Source organism: Malaya genurostris, chromosome 3, assembly GCF_030247185.1.
Source record: "Malaya genurostris strain Urasoe2022 chromosome 3, Malgen_1.1, whole genome shotgun sequence".
NCBI lineage: Eukaryota > Metazoa > Arthropoda > Insecta > Diptera > Culicidae > Malaya > Malaya genurostris.
Genome location: NC_080572.1, coordinates 280,141,155 through 280,163,391, shown reverse-complemented (window position 1 = coordinate 280,163,391; position 22,237 = coordinate 280,141,155). Strand labels below are relative to the sequence as shown.

At 40.4% G+C, this 22,237-nt stretch overlaps 2 protein-coding genes across 2 annotated transcripts in view; both read right to left on the bottom strand.

The window, feature by feature from the left end:
• LOC131433954 (midasin) overlaps positions 1-14,479 on the bottom strand; it is a 31,042-nt gene extending 16,563 nt beyond the window's left edge. Inside the window, exons 1-4 of the mRNA XM_058600573.1 lie at positions 14,243-14,479; positions 13,935-14,182; positions 7,825-13,874; positions 7,340-7,768 (exon numbers count right to left, since the gene is read on the bottom strand). Coding sequence (XP_058456556.1) covers positions 7,340-7,768; positions 7,825-13,874; positions 13,935-14,182; positions 14,243-14,335 — 6,820 coding nt within the window. The 5' untranslated portion in view covers positions 14,336-14,479. The remainder of the gene's footprint in view (positions 1-7,339; positions 7,769-7,824; positions 13,875-13,934; positions 14,183-14,242) is intronic.
• A 4,937-nt stretch (positions 14,480-19,416) lies between these two features.
• LOC131438071 (zinc finger protein OZF-like) lies at positions 19,417-21,462 on the bottom strand. The gene is made up of 2 exons (XM_058607866.1): positions 21,314-21,462; positions 19,417-21,211 (listed from the first exon to the last, which is right to left on the bottom strand). The coding sequence occupies exon 2, from the start codon at positions 21,199-21,201 to the stop codon at positions 19,546-19,548; it is 1,656 nt and encodes a 551-aa protein (XP_058463849.1). The 5' UTR covers positions 21,202-21,211; positions 21,314-21,462; the 3' UTR covers positions 19,417-19,545.
• Positions 21,463-22,237: the final 775 nt, after the last annotated feature.

The window sequence follows — 22,237 nt, the reverse complement described above, 5'->3', positions numbered from 1 at the left end:
TACACAGCCAAACATGAGTCAACTTGAAAAATTTCTAATAATAAACAATAAATCAAGTATTCTGCAGCGTGATTGATTAAAATAAAATCCTAATAATTCAGGATTTAAGGATCTCTGCATTGTTGGTACCTCAATTGGTACGTCGTAAGCTGCCGTTCCATCCATAATTATTATATTAATTATTATTATTATTATTATTATTATTATTATTATTATTATTATTATTATTATTATTATTATTACAGTTATTATTATTATTATTATTATTATTATTATTATTATTATTATTATTAGAAGAGCGTAACTTACACTGCGACATTAACTGTTATATTGTATCGTAGCATATTATTATTTTTTTTTTTTTGTTTCGATTATAGAGACTTTAACATCTTAGGTCATTCGCCTCTTCGGACCAGAAAAACTTTCTGACCCTATGTGCGGGGTTGGGAATCGAACCCAGGCGGGCTGCGTTAAAGGCATCGACTATCCCATCACGCTATACCCGTCCCCAACATATTATTTCATATATTATCGTCTTACACTATTTTATGTTATTATATACTATGTTGTATGGTATTATACTGCATTGCATTATATCACATTATATTGTATTATATTATAATATATTTTATTATATTATATTATATTATATTATAGGGTTTGTTATGAGTAGTACTACGTACCTCTGCGCAAAATATAAAGTTGTTTTCCTTATCATTTTTAAAGTGACTTTTAACTAAATATCAAGGTCGTCACAAGGTGAGCTTGGTTCTCACTGGTTCCTGTTTCATGCCTACACGTGTGTCTGTGGTGACAAATGGTCTATGGAATGCGTTGATGGCAGAATGAGAGGATGAGAAATGACATATAAATTCAAGTAATATAATATCATAGCATATCGCAACATATCATTTTATTTATTCTATTATTTATTATATAATTCATTGTACTATATTATATTGTTTTTTATTGTTATTTTCATAATTATATTTATTGTTATTATTATTAATTTGTTATCAATAATAATAACATATATTATTGTTATAGATGTAGATATTATTATTATTATTATTAGAAGAGAAATATTCTACTTCCTGCAGTATTGTGAAGATAGAAGAGCATAACTGACACTCTACATTAACTGTCATTTTATATCATGTTTCGTAATATATTATATTATATTATGTTATATTATATTATTTTGTAATCTATTATATTATTTTATGTTATATTAATTTCACTACACTATGTTTCATTGTATTTATCAATATAAAACATTTTGCACGGGAGCGTAAAGAGGAGGGAGCATCAGGGCATCGGACGAATTGATGACTGGACGAGGGATTGTGGATAGTCAGCCCAAGTCACTTGAAGGAAACTTGTTTCCTTCTGAAGGTTTGACATGAGTCTGACGCGCCCTTCTCAAACAAACCATCAGGCGGGTTCAAGCATGTATAGCGATATGCTTCATCCATGCACTGGATATTATGGTTGGAAGAGCATCTTTTATTCCCGCGGAATACGAGTAAGTGACTCTACTTACGTATCCGCCCAACCCTTTTTTTTTTTTTTTTTATTCAATATTATAATATAATTTTAAGGCACACTGCTTAAGCTCTAAGATGCCAAGGATATTTACTAATCTTAATTACGACTATATTAAAACTAGAATAGTATCATTATGTAATGCCGGTGAATTGGATATTGCATGAGGGTCTTCCATATGCCGTTGGCGAAGATCCATGTTGGCCGCATCCTTCGGTCCGTGTGGGTCCGCGGGAAACACCCCCAGGCTACGAAGGCCCGGCGGGTGGCCCGCATGCTGGTTTTCGACTGGAGCGGTCTTCCCTGGACGATGATGGTGATGTTACGGAAGAGATGAAGAAAAAAAAAAGTAAATATTGTGGAAACGGGGTAAAACGCCCAACCCTTTTTGTTCGCTTTTCGGTAACAGCTATAGTAAGAAGGTGAATGGATGAGTCATATCGGGGCTACTGTAAGTCTACCCGGATCCACTGGCAAGTCCTTGAACTGATGGTGGCTTCACTTCACATCACATCACATCACATCACATCACATCACATCACATCACGGCACCGGTGTTCCTGAGGACGTGAAGCTCCAAGCTTTAGCCACGATCTGTCTAAGTATGGAGAGTTATAAATACAGCTCAGTGCAACATGCGAAAACGGCAAAAGCAGCATGGAACAAGCAGAAATCCGCATTCCAGAATATCGGATTGATCCGGAAAATTTGGTTTGCTCAGGAAATTTACTTCGGTGCGGCTGATCAATTGTTCCAGTATTGAAGAGTAGAGAGTCAAGGTGGGCGATTTGTAGCTCGCAACGATTTTGCTGATGGGTCTACCGAAGCAGTACGAGCCCATGATCATGGGGCTAGAAGCTTCCGGGGCGGCATTGACAACTGATGCGGTGAAAGCAACGATTTTGCAAGATGTGAAACTGGATCGTGGTCCGATCAACAGCAGCACAGAAGATGCACTCCACTGCAAAACTAACCGTAACAAATCTCATGAATCGAAAATAGTTAGCATTGCTATAACTAATAATCTTTGCCTAATTGGCGAAATACCGGGACATTTTGTAGCCAAGTGTCCTCAACCTAAGAAGACATCGAAGGTATCCAAGCCGAAAGGATTGTGCAGAATATTCGCGATCGGAGATGTGAATCATAAACAATCTAAGTAAATTTTAATATTACGTGAATGTAAGCAGCTTTAATCAACAGTGCAGACAAATTGTAAATCTGAAAAAATGGTGGAGGGCCCATTTTTTTCAGATTTGAGCCCCGAACACTGCGATGTTTTGATACTAATCGCGACTCTCAAACTGTGAAAATTACTTCCACTTGATGTCCCAAAACACTATCTGCTGTATTTTAGGTAAACCGACAAGTTATTGTGAGGGAATCGACCCAAAATTCTCTAAATTTCGTGCAATAATCAAGGTAAATCGTAAAACAATTGCATTAATAATTCCTTGTTTACGTTGCAATCAGCTGATTTTGAAGCTCCGATTTAGATCTCTACAAGATGGCGTAGTGATAGGAGGCCGGGCACGAGGATAACTTGACAATGAGAGTTTTTTTTCAGTTTCCACCAGAACCAGAAGAGAAGTAGAGTTTCTTCGAAAGTTTCGGCCTTCGCTCCGCGAGGCAACGGTTTTGTAGTCATCGGAGATAGGTGGAAGAAAACGTCTAATATCGTTTGGCATAATGATTATTTGAGCTAATGATCATTTGGCATAACAGATCAACATGCTGCTTAATAGAATTTGTTCTAATTTACTGCGATTTTGAAACGTTTAATGCGGCTATGCTTCATCGTTTTTAATGACCTAACTGAGGGATAGCCACTAGCTTTGGATAATCCGGGCAAACGTCCGCAACTAGACAGATGAGATTTCTGCGGTGACCGGCGCTTCCAACATTAAATAAGACACTTATAGAAAATGATAGTGTGCTTTTTACTACCCTTTATAACTAGAAGATTCAAAATAAGACGACAAGTAAATTAAACAATGTATTCAAACAATCTATTGTTAGTACACGTACAATCGACCGAAGTAAGGTTAGAAACAAATACCCAATTTAAAGAAACTCTGAACTTAAATAAATGCAGCTAAATGATTTCAACCCCGTTATATAATTTGCTTATTTTTTATTAAACTCGTTATTCTCAGAACCCTCTTTTTCAGACTAACGAAGCTTGGAATAAGCAGCCGTGAAAATTACAGTTAATGAGCATTCCCGAAATTTTCTGGAAAATTTGTTTTGTTGGATTGGTTCATTCTAATAGATGCTTTTCTGGCAAAAGATCTGTTCCTGTGTTGTTTCTGTTTTATTTTCCATTCTGGGGAAACAGTTTCTAGGTATTTGCTTCTTCTGGGAGATGGTATTATGAGGAATGGTACGTTCTGTTGTATGTATTGCTACTAATAAGTACTTTCGTGAATAGGGTTTTCAGGTGAACGGTACATTCTGGGGAAAATTCATCGTTGCTTTATTTTCTGGGAAATGGTTTTCAGGAGAAGGTCTTACAACCGTCTGAGAGTTGACTTAAAAACCCCATGGGATTTGTTAGCGCGTTTTTTTCCATTACTCGGTTTCTAACGAACAATTCAAGTGATGGTAAAGGTTTTTGTAGCCATGCTAGAACTACCTGACTGTCACTCCACAGAATCACATCTGATATTTTTAATTGGAAGGAATCCAAGACTTTTACCAATAGACGAACCAGTAATCGAGCACCAAGCTACTCTTTACGTGGAATAGTCATTTCTGCAATCGGAGATACCTTGGATTTATTGCACTGCATATTCAGTCGAATTGTACCATCAGGCAGGATGCAACGAGTATAGATGACTGCACCAGATGCATCTGAGAAACCATGAAATTTGATATTTTTGACAGCACTATTTATAGTACATCGGGGAATCTTTATACTGTTAACGTAATTGCAGCCATGACGCAAGTAATTCTTCTTTCAATGGATCATCCAAAGCGAGTCCAGCTTTCCAAATTCTCTGCATGGTTATCTTGGCAAAAATGGTAACTAGAGATATGAGACCAAGCGGGTCGAACAGCCTGCTAATCTCGGATAGTACCGAGCGCTTCGTATGTGGGCCTTCTTCTCTGTTGGCTATATTGACGTTGAACACAAATTCGTCCTGTTGTGGGCTCCACATCAAACCCAATGTTTTCATTAACGTTAACTGAACTGTTATCAAGATGCACTAATTTCTCACGATCGGATTCGGGAATTTGGTTGAGAACTTCTATGGCATTGGAACTCCATTTATGAACAGGAAAACCACCTCGCTCGAGTAGTTGCTGTATTTGAGATTGACCTTCAATCACATCTCTTACAGTATTCGCACTTGAAATGGCGTCATCTACGTAACAATCTAGCCGGATAATTCGTTTGGCGAGTGGGAATGAATCCTAGCTGCTCGTATTCCTCGATATATTCCTGTTTTAAGACAGGATTTTTTCGAAATCTTCTTTCCAACGCAAGGAATCTTTGCATAGCCAAGCTACGATTGTTTCCCAACTCCTGTACAGAATCTCGATACGGTAAACTAACCATATAACGACCGGTCACGTCTCGAGCATGACTGGATTGGAATATTTTTTCGCACTCATCTTGCTCGAAACTTGAAGTAGCAGACTCTGCAATTTCCTGCAGCTCCCAAAATTGGCGAAGGATATCGGAAACGGAGTCGGGTGTGGATACTAAGCACTGCTGGGAAGTAATTACACCGTCGAAATCATCTGCAACTACCCATCCGAAGTGTGTTTCTTGAAGTTCTGGAAAATTATCCTTTAACTGCATTCAACCTGTTTTCAGCAACCGTAAAAATTGTGAAGCAACGATTAGCATATCGATATCAGAAGGGATGTTAAATTTTGGATCTTCCATAGGTAGACTGACGTCGATTGGCCGCGAAAAAATATCGATTTTTGCAGATGGAATAGGTCCGGTAATTTTGGGAACCACTAAGCATTCGATGCATGTTGTGAAATCGAATAATCTGGATTCCACCTTCACCACTAGTTTTTCCTTGGCACAAGCTTTGGCTCCTCCAATTCCAGCAATAGGAACATACACAGCCTGTTTTTCAAACTTCAAACGATCTGCCAAGGTCTTGCAAATGAAATTTACTTGCGAACCACAATCTAATAGAACTCGACATGGTATTATCCGTTTACACTGATCCTTGATTAGCACAACAGCAGTCATAAGCATCACGATATTGGAATTAGAATTGCTGCAGGCTACAACAGTTTGCGGATACTTCAAACTGTCCTTGCCGGTTTTGTACATTGGATCTGGAGTCTGACTTGTTGGTAGGGCTTCTGTAAAAACAGTCTCTTCATGTAGTAGAGTGTGATGTCTCTTATGGCAGCCATAGCAGGATTTTTTTGATGAGATGTCCAGTGACCTGTGACCGAGCCGAAGGCAATTGAAACAAATGTTCAGCTCCTTCACTTTCTCAATTCGTTGAGTTGCTGACAGTTTGTTGAACTCCGGGCACTCAAAATGACGATGGTTGTCGCTACATACCTGACAGGAACTTACACCAGTGACAGTAGTTACAGCATGTGATTTTTGATTGAGTATTCTCGAACTGGATTGTCTTTTTTTGGTACGGTTTCTCTTGTTGTAATCTGGTGCCGATTTTGGAACCTTTCCAAAACTTGGCATTCGTTTCGTAAAAACAGTACGGTTTCTTCATATTTGGTCCATGTTTGTTGAAAATTATTGTCAACTATCATTTTTGCCGTAATTAATCCAGAAGCATCATCTATCAGCGCTTTATCAAGGTGATGTAACTTTACTGCATCGGAATTACAACTACGTCCGATAATGTCTTCAAACATTGTTCGGAATTTCGGCCAATTTTCCACCTTCCCATCGAAAGTGGGAACTGGAGCTCTGAGTGATTGCTGTTGAATGGTTGCGGAAGAATTTATATCTCGAACAGCAGCAGGAGAAAGGTTTTCAACGAGGTGCTCAATCAAAGCAAGCGTGTCCGTATGAAGAGCGTCGAATATTTAAGCTTCTCTTCGTCAAGTTTGTGTTCAAGTTTTGTATGCAAGCAGTTGTTTTTATAGCGTTAAGTTCCATTCCATTCTGCGATTTCAGTTGAAGCGATAAACTTTTTCTCACCATCAATCGAGTTCATCTTATATAAATTAGAAATTAATCTTAAGCACTCAAAATTTACCCTGGGGTAGTTGTCAATTTTTCAGGCGAAACGACATAACATGGAATTTCATCCGAGCTTGCATGACACAAGATCAGAGCATACCAATTAAAGCTTGAAATCGTTTTATGGCACTTTTTGTCTTGCTGTCTAGTAACAACCTACCTCTAGCATACTACGCGTAGGACTGAAACGTTAGCTATAATGTCGCTTCTATTTATAGATTCGCGTGCTTTAAACAGCTTCGCTTTTGCATCGATTGACCGATCAGAGCAATGCTTTCCCTTTGATATATCGCTTACTCCTTCAAAAAAATAGGACACTGCTCGCTACTACTCAAAATTTCAATCATATATAATTGAAAATACGTGGCTTGATACATTCAATTCGAAACTTAGAAATATTTCCAATCAAATGATGAAATAATATTTATAATTGATACAAAATAGATACAAATGAGCTGCAAATGTTTAAAACCTGACCACATTTCAACGAGTATTTTTTTTTTTTAATTTGACGAAACAGATATAATATGCGCTTCATGACTCACATTCAGATGGTATTTTCATCGCCCTCACGTTTGGCTCCAAGCAACCAACAACTAAACTTACCAAATTTGCCGTCATTCAGCTTTGAATACTTCTCCCAACTACTGATCAACTGCACCATCAATTTCCGCCCATTCTCGGCACCACTCAGGACAACTTTTCTCACGACATCCATCACAACCGATTCCACACCGGCGGACATTTCCTCCAGGTGACGATTGAAATCAAACTGCTGGAAACTACCGGTGACGGAATCGTCGATCGTATCAACGTTGCACAATTGACGGCTCACTGTCGTCAGCAGATGAATGAGTTTCGTCTTTCCACAGTCACTGGGACCACACAGAATTACCGGTTTACCCGTCAAACTACATTCGGCAATGTTTTTCAGCATCTCGATTTGACTCGTCAACAGCAGTGGGGCCGTTTGCGTAGTTTGTCGCGGTGTGATTTCGTCGTTCGCTCGATTGGTTTTATCGAGCACTAGATCACCTGAAAAAAGAAGTTCAATCAAATGTTAACAGAGAAAAATGTAAGACGAAATTTACCTAGATAGAGTTTATCATCCGTCCAATACAAGCCAATGTCTTGCGACTGTTGATCTAGTTCGAAGGCGTTGCATGAAAATACTCGGGCAAACACGGTTAAAATGTAGTTTTTATCCACGTCGGTTCGCATGCGCTGCATATAGACCAGTTTCATCTTTTCGAACAGAACCAGTAGAAAATTGTGATGGGAAGACGGTGCTACGGTAAATCGTTTATGATAGAACCCAGTTTGTTCACCGCAAATCAGCTCACACCAGCTTAGAATGTCTCGCAAGTTGGCCTCGAAAGGACCTCCCTTGTAGCCAAACTCCATATTGGCGATTCCGGTTTCTAGGCTTTCCGAGAAAATGACCATACGCTCGGTTAGATCAAACTGAATCGACTCCGCTTCCGGGGAGTTCAACGCTTCGAAATAACTGCACTTTTCTCCCGACTGTCGTCCGAGATCGCGAATCAAACGTTCGCCAATGGCTGAAAATTGGACGCGATATTTTCCGTTCACTACATGTAACAGATCGGACCGTTCCAGTTTGCGCAGGTATACTTTGGTGAATCGATTCAGGAATGACTGCGGAAGCCCTTTCCGACCTCCACCTTGCCGAAGCGGGTTCTGTGCGGCAAAAATGCGCGTTTTTTTACTTAGCTTGAAAGTTTTGTTCAGCTCGGCAACGAACACTTCGCCACGGTGATCGAGAATAGCATTTAAACCTTCCAGGACACTTTGTGGGGCCAGGTTCAGTTCATCCAGCAATACCCAAGTGTTTTTGGCTTTCAGAGCTGCCAGAAGTGGCCCATCACGCCACACAAACGAACCCAGTTTGTTCGATGCTGTTCCATTCGTTGATTGCTCGGTACTGTCGAGCGAGTGATCATCCGCCGGGAGATCCGTTCCGAAAAGGTCAGCCAGATCGGTGTGTTCGCATAGATTGATCCGGACTATGGAGAATCCGGTGGTTCGAGCTAAATTCTCGACCAGCGACGTTTTGCCTACCCCGGGTGGACCTTCCAGGAGAATTGCTTTGTCTAGGCTCAGTGCGGAAAGTAAGCGGAATAGGTTTTTTTGAGTGGTTGGAGCACTGAACATAAACTCCGTTCGACGATCCCGTTGATCCGGACTGAGCTGTATGAAGAACGGGGCTATGCCGAACGTAGACTCCGTTGATTGGACAGTCGTTCCTCGGTTGAGTTTGAACTGGTTGATGTCGAGCACTTCGGCGATTAGACGATGTAAAGCGGCAAGAATTTCCCGACGAAGAACGACAATCTCCTCGTAGGTTTCGTAGGGTAGCATCTCTAGTGTATCGAGGAAAACTGTTTCCAATCCGTACACAAGCGACTCCGGTAGGGAAAGATGGGACTGATTCTTGCAAATGAATGCAATCCAAGCAAGTACGTCACGAATACTGAAATTAAGTTTTTCGATTTTTTTCTTCAGCACGAAAACGATGTCGATTAGTACTTTAGCAAGGTTGGCGCAGTCTGTAACGGAATTGGACATCCCTTTTCGTAGAGCATGCTCGGCAATACGGACAAGATCTTCGGCGGAATCAGTGGCACGACACCAAATCTCCGTCAGACGATTCCTCAGGGCAGGTGAAAGTTCTTTCTTACCAAAATCACCTCCCGGATTCATTGTGGCCAAAAACTGAAATCCATCGGCAGCTGTTATCACAAATTCACAGGCATCCGCCGAAACGCCTCCCTTTTCCGCTAGCAACAGTGTCCTTGCCGGTTCCAGCAAACAGTTCAAACGTTCCAGAACGGAATCTTCCGCCAAGGAAATTTCATCCGCCAAAAAGAAACCACCTTCCATCATCGACAGTACCAGTGGACCGTCCGACCACTCGAACAGTTGCCGAGTGTCTTTGCCCGTAGAAGATTCTGCTTCTCGGAAAGGTCGCAATCCACCGAGGAAATCCGCTCCTTCGGTGTGCATGTGGCAGTTCAGTATCCGGAGGTTTTTGCCACGAACAGCAGCCAAAATTTGACAGATTGTGGTTTTCCCGCAACCCGTAGGACCCACCAGCAGAACCGGTTCGTTGAACTGCAGTGCTTTGGCGGTTAATACGGCCATTCGACGCATGTCAAATGTCCAAACGATACCGTCGAAAGCCGTCTGCTTTTGTAGCCGTTCCAAAATACTACGGGTCACCTTCGAAGTGTCCTTGTCCAGGGCGAACAGATTTTCCTCTGAGACATGCTTTCGGAAGTGAGTGAACAGGGCCTTTTCGATGATTTGTGTCTCGTACAAATTGCGTACCTTCGACGACAGAATCAGATAACCTTCGTCTATCAGATGTTGGTTCCAGTCGTAGCCGGTGTCTTCCAGGAGCTGCTTATCTGCGAAAGTGTATCGATTTCCCCATCGGAACAAATCCCGAAGGGTGAAATTTTGCTTACTAGTGCTGCGGCGATTCTGCTGAAGATCACACATAACTTTTACCATTTTCTGTGAATAAGACTTCGGAATCAGGCAACGCTTCTCTAGGATCACTTCCAGTTCGTCCCGGGGAATGTCGGAGAAGTGCAGTTCAATGAAACGATTCTTGAAAGCACGGGACAACATTTTGCGCCCACCGTACAGACCGGGTGGGTTTTGAGTGGCAAATAGCATAAAGTTCGAATGTGCTTTCACCAGAACCTGTGTCTCCGGGATGAACAGCTCCCGGTTATCGTCCAGCACACGATTCAGTGCTTCCAAAATATCACTCGGAGCCAGATTTAACTCGTCCAGAATAATCCAGTAACCGTGGCGCATCGCTTCCACCAAAACTCCCTCCTTGAAGGTCAGTTTCCCGGTCACATCGGCAACGTAAGTCCCAATGTACTCCTGCAGGTCGGTGTGTTCGTGATTGTTGATCCGCAGGCACACATTTCCGCTCCGTTTGGCAATGTATTCGATCAGACTGGTCTTACCGGCGGACGTTGGTCCCTGCAGTAGAACCGGTAGTTTCCCGATCGAAACGATGCGAACCAAATCACGGAGGTTACTTCGGACGCTGCTCGTCAGAATGTAACTCTCGCATTCCTGACACTCTTTCGGTCCCTTCTCGATCCAATATCCTTCGAAATTTAACTGCTCGCCTTGGGTCGGCCGCGGGATCTGGTGGGAAATCGCTTGATTGATGTCTTTCAGTAGTGTTTTCTGGATAAATGTTAGCACAGTTTGATGTGACTTCAAATCCAATTGGGTAAGGAAACTAAGACAGAAACTTTCATACAGATTACGTTCAATGGAACCGCACAGATTCTTTGCACATATGCTCAACGCTCGGCACAGAGTTCGCAACGAAAAAACGGGCTTATTCCCGAGACCATCGTTCAATTCCAGCTGCGACAACGCCCGTAACCGTCGGTAAAGTTTGACGGTATTCAAAATTCGAACCTTCTGAATACCGGTGCTGCTCAAATAATCGTTCACGAGAATGAGTAAATCATTTTCCGATGTTAGTTCGTCTACAAAAAACTCCGTAAACCGATTCCGGATACCGACCGGAAGGTCCTTCTTGCCAATGTCGGTGTTCGGGTTCATACAAGCGAAAATGCGAAAATCCGGATGACGTTTTACCGGCACGAAATCACCCCTTTCCAGTAGAATGATAGATCCGTCCGGTTCCAGAATGGTTGACAGACATTCTAGCGTTTCGGTAGAAGCCAAATTAATTTCATCCAGCAGAACCCAATCTCCGTTGCGAATGCAGTTAACCAGCGAGCCTGGGATGAAAGCAAACGATACATTTACGCGGTTTTTCAACTGGTGGTCCAACTTCTGGAGACTCTGCTGCAATTTGACCCATTTTTCGTAGATCCCGTCGACACATTTCGGTTCCAACGGCTTTCGTGCGAATACTTTTTCAGTTATTTTCAGCATCAGTTTGACGAGAACATTGAATTCACCCTGTTTGTAGCAGATGCTTACGTTGGTCAGGAACTTTTCATTTTTCTGTGCATTGAAAGTTTTGCCGAACAGTAGCTCGAACTCGTTACGAAGCGGAGTGATGACATAGCTGAGATCTACCGGTTTGAAACCACCGATCAAATCGGAAACATCCGATTGATTGTTCATGTTGATAACAACCAACTTGTGCCGGGTCTGATAGGCCAGATATTGGACCGAACTGGTTTTGCCGACTCCCGTTTCACCGACCAACAGAGTAGGTTCATTCTGAACCACGGATACCGCTATCCTCTCCAGTAGGCAGGATGCTGGCCGGGTGAAGGAAAATGTCGGAGCTGTGCTCTGCATTTTGAAGCTTTGTGTTTTAACTCGAGCAAAAGCACTCTCGCCCAGTCGGAGTTTTTTGTGCTGGAAGGTTTCACCATTTTCGTCACACTCGTGTTCCTGTTGCATCGGTTCGGAGGTTCGTTTCAACGATACTCGACCGATTTTTATTTCCGCCGAAGCAGAAACATCGACATCCGGTTTGTAATCGTCACAAATGTGCTCACATCGAGTTTTGTTGATCCCAATCTTACCACCGATGCTGACAATCAAATTCCTTTTCGAATCTCCAGTCGGCAAATGAGAACAGAATAAATCCACCGCGTTTTGAAACACAAAATAAGCACACTCCGTACTCGTAACGGAAAAACTTTGAACCGATCTTCGGCACAGTTTGATCAGATCTCTGGTGGAAACCAAACGACCCGAACTCGGTAGACTTTCGAACAGAAAATTATCATACTGAAATCTCGGTAAACAATCTTCGTTTTCTTCGAAAAATCCGTTACTTTTAACACCTTCAGCACCATCCAGAATGCTCATACTCTCATCGATTTCTTCGTTCCCGATCGCATGACCACCACTCGAAAACGTCAAATAAATGTCCACAATCCTACTGGCCACGGTTTTGAGCATCGGAAATTTCGTACAAATAATCGAACAAAGTTCCAACCGACTCAGCGGAATCACATTCACCGTGTAGAGATACTTCTCCAACAAGCTGTAGGTGTTGTGCGTCGTGCTGGCAGTTTTGTGCGATCGAAGCGTAAAAAACAGCTGAAAACCAGGTTCGATTCGCAGGCAGTCTCGAAAACCCGGCACGCTCAGGTAATTATTTTCCAGCAAATTAGTCAACACTGTACAAACATCCTGGGTGGCCGAATCTAAATCCTCCAGCAGTAACCAGTATCCATTGATGACGGCCTGTGTCAAAACACCGGCCTGCCAGACAAACTCGCCCGGACTGTCCGTGCAGCGATACTGTCCCAGCAGCATCTTACCGTCGGTCTGATCACCCAACTGAACGCGAAGAAAGCCATTCCTTGGGGCTTCCTTTCTCAGCATTTCCACGTTGATATCGAACGGTTCTTCAGACCCATCATTAGCCTTTCTCTTATTGGTCCGTTGTTTTGTGCTATTCTGCAACCGTCGTTCTACTTCCTGCATTTTGGGACATATTCGGCCAGTTTTCCTAGCTAGATACTCCACAAGCGAAGTTTTACCACAACCGACCGGTCCGGACAAACAAATCGCCTTTCCCGATGACACTCCCAACGACAAACTCCTCAAATTCAACCGGGTCGAGTTAACTATCACAAGATCATCCGGACAAACGTGGTTTTGGTAGAACTTACAATTGTCGTAGTCGAAAATTGGCAGAGCAACATCCGCCACATTGGTGACAAAGTTACTTTTAAAATCCCAAACTATCTTCCTACCGCATTCTGCGGTATAATCTTCCGACCTCCCTTCGACAATCTGTCGCTGCGCCATCTGTTCACCGACGATCACTTCAACCGGAATGTTCCGATCGAGTTGATTTAAATCGCTCTGACTCATACCGACAACTATCGCTACTATTCTGTTATAGTAATATTTTTCTCGGTGACAACCGTGTCCTTCGAAACGATCGAAAAAATCAGCCCAATTCCACGCGGATCGAAAGTAGCTTGTATCCGCGACCAAAAAACGATAACAACACTGGGCCAGCTCTAGATCGGTAACGGGTACCCCATCGCTTTTCTTCTGTTTCGATTTTGGAACATAGCTCAATGATTCGTCTGACCCGAATGGCGCAGGATTTGCACGGAAAAAGGAAATACTGAACCTAAAAACAACATCGCATTTACAAATATTTCTGACACGTGAATACTGTAACTAAAATTACCTTAGCACACTTGGACAGCAATTGATTAGTTTGGATAAGGCAACACATCGTCTACGATGGTTTTCAACGTTCATTTCGGATGTGCCATTCAGAAACTGTGCCTCGTCGTTGCTTCCGTTAAATGCATTGGTAACAATCAAAAGCAGAACGTTGGCAAACGAACTACCGATTTGTTCCGTATATTGCGGATCCACAATCAACTGACCTAGCACCGTCACTAATTGGTCCATATCCGATGATGTTAAACGCTATTTTACCATTGAAAATATTATTACATTTTCGAAAAGTTTCAGAAATTTACTACTTACGGATAACCTTAAAAATGGTTCAACATGCACACATTTCAACTCTTCTCGTAACCATCGCAGGCTGCGATATATTCGATCGCAATCCACTTCCATTGTGCAACCTCAAATGGATGTACAATCGATTCTTAATCACAAATATTCAATAGGTTTTCGGAAACCTCCGACAACGGCAAAAACCTGAGTAGAAAAACAAGAAACACGTTACGGTACGAGTTACGATCTCACCGCGTGCACGTGCGCTACGTTAAACAAAAATAAAGACGAACAGCTGTCAAAGTGTGCCGCTGCACGTTTATTGAAAAGGCACCACTATTTTAGGAAGCGTTGAACAGTAGCACTGGTGGTAATTATTTTGAATCGGGTGTCAATTTTCTTTTGAGGAATTCGTGTTTCAACGCGAAGAAATCCAACTAGGGCGAACGAGTGCGAGAATGATAATTTCAAGCTTATATCCATATAAACACACGATTACTAGATTAGTTCTTTAAGAGAAAAGTACGTTTACGTGTTGAAAAATTAATAACTCAAGAACTTTTTGAAACTCACACATTTGAAATTTAATTTCGATCTCGGCGAAAAAAGAAACCGAAACAGCACAGTAAAACGATTTTTAACTGTACATTTTTCTTTTCAAATATGGGTATTTCCGAGATATTGATTTGGTTTTTATTAAATGGTTTTGATATATGATGTTTACTATTTGAGTTATACGAAGTTTTATGTCAAATAGCTATCCAACAAGCCATAGATTGTTAAAATTCGTCCATTTTTAACGGAGATATCGACATTTTTGTGTAAGCGACTTTTTCTTCTATTCCAGCAGTAGGCGTTTGGTGCATTGTATGACAAAGTAATGCTTGGGAGCAACGTGAAACACGATTTTTTACACTGTTACATACAATTGTTTCTAAGTACCAAAAAGACTGTGTACAGCATCCATTTTCATGACATTTTGCCTCGGACCGACTTTAGCACGGTTCGTTTTAGGCAACATAATCGTTCGAATATGACATATGTAAATCAGATTCGCATTTTCGAGTTGATAGTAATTTCATAATTATATTGATATACACTACTTGCAGCAATAAATGCTGGAAGAACATAATACCCATATGCCATTCGAATCGGTTCGTCGAGATCAGCAAATACGTATATGACAAATAATTTCACTCAATTTTCTCGGAGATGACTCAACCGTTTTCTACAAACTCAGATTCATATGAAAAGTCGTATGCTCCCTAGCAAGTTTCCTGAATTATGTTTGGATCCGACTTCTGGTTCCGGAACTATAGAATCTAAGAATCATATAACATTCAAATGAAAAGTTTTAAGATCCTATAAAACAGTTTACTTTTCAGTCAGATCCAACTTCCGGTTTGGTGGATACAGGGTGATTAGTGTAAAAATGTCTATTTCACATAAATTGATCAGGTTTATCGGGTTTGCAGATTTGGATAGTCGATAACCAAATAAACTTATTTTAGTTTTAGTGGTGTTGTTGAGTTTTCGATTCGAATTTAATTCGCACTACGATTTCTCAAAGATGTCTACAATGATTTTCAAACATTTTGAAACAAATGTAAACCATTCTGCTACTTATCTAAATTTATCAGACTTCGGCTACACCGATTTTCGGATTCCGGTTCCAGTATCGAATCGTTTCTCAGAGCTCTATCGTTTTCTAAAAAAGCCAAATCAACAAAGACAAAATTAATTAATTTTATCCAATTCTGACTTCCGATTCTGGAATTACAGGATGATGAATTTCTAGAATTCAAACCGATATAGAAGATAATCCCGAAGATCGATCAACCGATTTTCTTCAGCTTACTTTCAAATCACGAGCCTTGTAGTTTCATAGGGTGCTATTAAATTTAATCTGGATCCGGCTTTCGGGGTAAAATGTGCAACATGAACTAAAACAATGCACTCGATTTTCTCAGAGACCGTTCATCCAATTTTCACAAGCTTAAGTTTAAATGAAAGGTTTTACAACCCCGAATTTCATCCGGATACTACTTCTGGTTCCGGAATCAGGCTGATAAGTATAGAGATTATCATTACCAGGAGAGTGTTTTTATACATGACACGAAAAAAATCAAATACGTTGGCTTTGAGTATACCGGATCACTTCCGGTGAAACTCTCAACGGGTGAGCACGTTGCATCGTGTTAGTCCGGAGAAAATTCGAGTATTCCGCAAGAAAGAAAGGATTTTAATCCGTACTTTGACGATTCGACGCAGCCACACAGCGAGATTTTCGCTTGTAGTCTAGTGAAAAGAAAGTCCACTGGACTATAAACGAAAATTAACTGGCAATATAGCCTTAGTTGCTGTGCCATCAATTCGGCGTCATCTCAAGTGAGGTGACGCCAACCAGAAAAAAGAAGAAGAAGAAGAAGAGTATACCGGATCATCGTTCCTGGTTCCGGAAGTACCGTAAAAGTGATCGTGTGCTCCAAACCGGAAACACTAGAATTTCTCAGAAACGGCTAAACCGATCTTCGAGAACTCAGATTCAAAATGAAAGTATTATATTTCCACAAGTTGGTGTAGAATTTTATCCAGATCCGGCTTCAGGCTCCAGAAATACACTGAAGTGTGTATGAAATTGCAACCTGTGATATAGAGCGATTATGCAAAAAACGTAAAAATCTAAATTTGGTTCAAAACTATTTCAATTTATAGATGATGCTATTTACTGGCCAAACGAAGCGATTTCGGCTATGCCGGTTCCCAGCTCCCGGTTCCGGAAGTACCGGTAATACTAGTCGCAAACTCAAAAAAACGGAACTCTCTTCATTTTCTCAGAATCAACTGATTCGATTTTCACAAACTTAGATTCAAATAAAAGGGTCAACGTATATCAAAATAGACTGCTTTTGACCTTTGTTCGGATCTTACATCCGGTTCCGGAACAACAGGGTAAGATGTGTTTAAAAATTTCAAACCGTCATTTAGAGCGAAAATGCAAAAAATGAAAAATTCTCATTAAATTTGGTAAAAACTGTTTAAAATTGAAAAGGTTGTATTGACTAATGTATGCCCAAATAAACTTTTTTGTTCTTATTCAATGTTCAAAGAAAAGTTGTTTGAAGAATTCCTATAATATTATTGAAAATATGAATGATATGAGAAAAGCATTATAGCACTAGTAGGTGAAATAAAATGTCCCTGATTGGCGGTTCAATGCATAGGGCACTGGTCTTACAAAACAGTTGTGTCGTATGTTCGAGCCCCGACCTGGAATGATTCGTAGTGTCAGTAGAATCGTAACTCCAGCCATGCAATGGTTCTGTACACTCTGTTTAGGCTGCGAAGTCTGTTGAAACAGAAAGTCAAATTCCACTACAGGAATGTAATACCAAGGCTGGTAGAATAAAACAGGTTTTTCCGTTTTTTTCTACGTGTAATTACCGGAAACTCAATGATGCTGGATATGCGAATTGTTTTGTGTTAGTCAGTCAATGAGTGCTTATCAGTGGCAGCGCTGCCAACTATACTGATTTATTGGTATTTGTACAGACTTTTGGACTTGGTACAGGAATACAGCTTCACTGAGCAAAATACCATAGTAACCGTAGCCTGTTTTCCATTGTCGTTTCAACTATACGCTTAAATAGTAGCAACAATCATGATATATGACTATTCACCATCTGTATTGTATAAATTACTAGACAACAAAGACTACGACTTGACTAAACTATTTGTATTTATGACTTTTCTGGCATGGTTATCCTGACAATGGTAGTCATCTCAAATATAAGAACAAATAGTTAAAATCACAATTTCTAGTAAGGTGAAATTGCTCTCGAGCCTTGATATATATGAGGAGCTAAATAGTTATCGCTACCATGTAAATATGTACACAGTATAATAATGTTACCATAAATAGATACATGGTTTAAATGAAATTATGAAGTTTGAAAACACTATTCATGTAGTCCATATCAACAGAATTTATGTAGTAAGCACATTATCGTATAGTGTTTTTTAACCGACTATGTTTTTCATTTGTGCTGACTATACAAATTGTCAATAAACGGATATACTTTGTTATTGTCACATAAAGTTACAATACAGAAGACAATTTCGTAACACATCAGTGATTGATTTGAAAAAAAAAATGTATATTGTGACTTATATTGTGCAATTTGGAAGTTCTTGCAGGTGAGTAAATTTTGTAGCCTTACTAGTATCCGTCGTTGAAATTAAATTTTTCAACAATTTTGCCGGTAATGGCTGTTTTCTAGTGAAATCGACGTCCTGTATAATTTTTATTATTCGTTATCGGTCGCTGTAGAAACAACATCAAGCGATTGATTAAAAACGACGAACATCATCCGATTCCCGGATTCAAATCGCTCGAATCCGACGGAAAAATAACAATATATGGCAGGTGGGTATTGAGGTTTGTTTCTGGACTTGGCTATTAATTTCTTCCATTTCTTCTTCAGGAAAAACTTCAACGAACAAAGCCTGGGATCAACAGTTGCAACCAAGCAATGCTGCTCCGTGTCTACGTTGATAATCAATATTTCACCAGGCACATCATCATAATAAAATTGTAATAATTGCAAAAATAAAATAGAATTCAATGAAACTATTTTGTTGTTCTTGTTCTAGAATTCAAATTCATAAAACTTTTTAACATTAGCTCATGTTTTGCTGATCTTCAGCATTGTTGAATCAACCACTGCCTTTAGTTTCGAAATAACTAGAAGTGAAATGTCAAAAATACCATGGCTCTGGTTATAGCGAAAACCACAATGTAAATAAAGATTCGGTCATGGTTAGCCTAACAATCTCAATCGTATTAGTTATTCATACAATATACTGTTCAATATTACTATTCTAGAGCCGATACCATTTATAGTAAACATGAACTTGACTATTGTTGAAATCATCTGATTTAATAGTCGGCTGAAAACCACTATACTCGCATGGTCAGGTTGGCCCTCTATATAGTAACTGTTACCATAATATTTTTCTGAGTGTTTGATCTCCTAAAATACCGATAATTCAATTTTCATACAGCTGAATACCGATTTTGAGCTTTTGTTTTTGGTTCCATTGGGGTACTATCAGACTAAGACAGTAGATTTTAAAAGTTAGACGAGAAAACTTGAGAGTATGGATGTTTCTATTAAAACATTTGGTTAAAAAATCCAAACTATTTTTATGTTATACCGGTAACATATACATAGACTAAGACCTTTATTTATCATTATTACTATATCGTATCATTTACACATCAGCTTATCTACGAGATTCCAGCTGTGGACAAGGGGCAACTATCGCACTCAGCTGGTCGCTCCAACACCATCCAGTGGGACGTCTGTTGCTCCTGCTGCAACTGCGGTGGCCGTAGCGGATGGAGCCGGACCGATGTGCTGTCCCATCTTCTCGTGACAGTGAACCTTATAAATGTGCTTATTCAAGTTGTTGCTTTGATTGAATCGTTTTTCGCAAACTGTACACTGATAGGGCTTGAGTCCTTGGTGGATACGCAAGTGCGTGTTAAGATTATTTTTTTGATTAAACAATCGATCGCATATGTAGCATTTGTACGGTTTCTCGCCGGTGTGCGTACGCACGTGGGTTTTCAGATTGTTCGACTGTATGAATTGTTTCCCACAGTAGGGGCAATTAAACGGTTTCGGCGACGAATGCACCAGTGAGTGACGCGTGAACTCCTCCTCGTTTTGGAAGGAACGTGAGCAAAACGTGCATTTGAAAGGATCTTGGAAGATATGAGTTTTCATGTGGGTCTTCAGATTGTTGGACTGGGTAAACGTCTTCAAGCAGATTTGACACTTGTGTGGTTTAACCTGATTGTGCAGCTTCATATGTTCGGTCAGTTCGTCATTGTTGAGAAACACTTTGTTACAGACGGTGCATATGTTCGGCTTAAGATCTGCGTAGCAAATCCGTACGTGATTGGACAGTTCCATTGGGTGCTGAAACTGAACCCGGCAGACTTTACAGATAAGTGAGTGAGTTCGCATATGAGTGGTCAGGTTGTTTTTCTGATTAAACCGTTTCTCGCAGATGGCACATGCGTATGGCCGTTCATTGGTGTGCGTCCGTACGTGTGTCTTTAAGTTGTTGGATTGACTGAAGTTTTTATTGCAAATATCGCATTTGAAAGGTTTTTGTCCAGAATGAACTTTCATATGTGTGGAAAGATTATTGGATTGAATGAAACCTTTTCCACAAATTGTGCACGCATACGGCTTTTGGGTGCTATGCTCGCGCAGATGAACGGCTAAAAGGGCGGCAGTCTGGAATTTACTATGGCACACAATACAGTCAATCGGTTTTCCGTCGTTTTCCTCTGGTTCCGGTTCCTTCGTTGGTTGTGCTTGTGTCGCACCTGCCGCATTAGACTGATACCACGCCCGATAGCGGGATTCGTTTTCGTGGATTTTCATATGTGCATGAAACTGCTCGTTGGAACTAAAAACTTTCTGACAAGTCTGACACGTTTGACCGGAGCTAGCGACAATCTGAAAACTCTGTAACATGGTGCTGGGATAGTTCGGAGGTGCCACTAGATGGAAAGATTGGGGTTCCGTTTTAATGGTATGCGCTGGAGTAATTTGCCCATTGTATCCCGGTGCGTTCCGATAGTCCTGTTCGTGTGAACTCAAATGCAACGACAAACTGGACACATTTTCGAAACATTTGAGACATAGCTGGCACTGGTATTGCGGGGTAAGTTGCTTAACACTGGATTCTAATGTAGTGCTCACTACGGTTGATGACGGTGCCGTGGAAACACTTTTGCCAGGAATGGCTGTATGTGAATTGACGACAGCAGCTACTGGATTTTCGTTTGCACGCCGATTTGCCATTGAAGTCACTGGTGGGGCCGGATAAAGTGGCGGCGGCACCATCGATATCGGTTGGTTGCGATTTCGGTCATTTTCCAGAGGCTCAACATATTTACCCAACATTGTTGATTATCTGAAATCATTGATTAGTTCTGTACACAAAGACGTTTTGGACGCAAAGGAAACTTCAATTTTCTGCTTTGGATGATGAACATTCAACTCGGGTTTATCTTACCACTTATCGAACATCAATTCCTTGATTTCTACCAATTTGTATCCTACAGAGGAGCACTGCGAAGCAAAATTACATTGAAAGTAAACTAAAATTATCGGCTGAATTTATGTATTAAAGTTTTTCAGTTTTTGTTATTCTGCTGCTGTTGTTCTTATTTTGCCAAAATGGCACTTCAGCTCATTGACAACTAAAACTGTCGGAGTTGGAAGATACCGGTGCGAGGGGTCCCACACATTAATTTCGGATTAAAATTATACGGGCGAAACTAGAGATTTATTTTCGTTATTTTGAATCGTTTCAGTGGGTATAGAGTAAAGGTGGAAAAAATTGCATACCTTTTAAAGAATCAACCACTGCAAGCAATAAATTGTCGATACTCACAGCTCCGACCACCAGCCTATTGTAGCCTATTCATGTCCTACGTGACTGATGGTCAGAGATGCCATTTATACAGATTTATCTGTATTATACAGATTTTTACATGCGCATACAGATTTAATACAGAGTACAGATTTCTTACAGATTTCTTAAATTTAATACAGATTTATACAGATTTCACCAAAAGTATTGAGGAAAAAATTAAACTATCTATTAGTATTTGAGCTATCTATTAGTATTTAATTGCAATGACGAGATAACCGTTTAGGAATCAATGTACAAATCACTTTTTAAAATATATATATTTTTGTGCAGATATTTAATGAAGAACACTGAAATCCATTTATATTAAAATTTGTAACTAAATTGACTTAAAAGTTAGACAAGTCTTGGCATCATGAAACACTATTGCCAGACTGACAGTTGTATTACCTGACTTGACGTTGCATATTGGGTTTCGGAAATCCATCTCAACTTATGAAGTGAACATTTTCAAATTAGATATGGCACCATAATTCAATTGTTGTTGATTGGCACATTGTCGCA

Coding starts and splice junctions, on each gene's coding strand:
- LOC131438071 (XM_058607866.1), bottom strand. CDS start 21,201: ATGTTGGGTAAATATGTTGAGCCTCTGGAAAATGACCGAAATCGCAAC.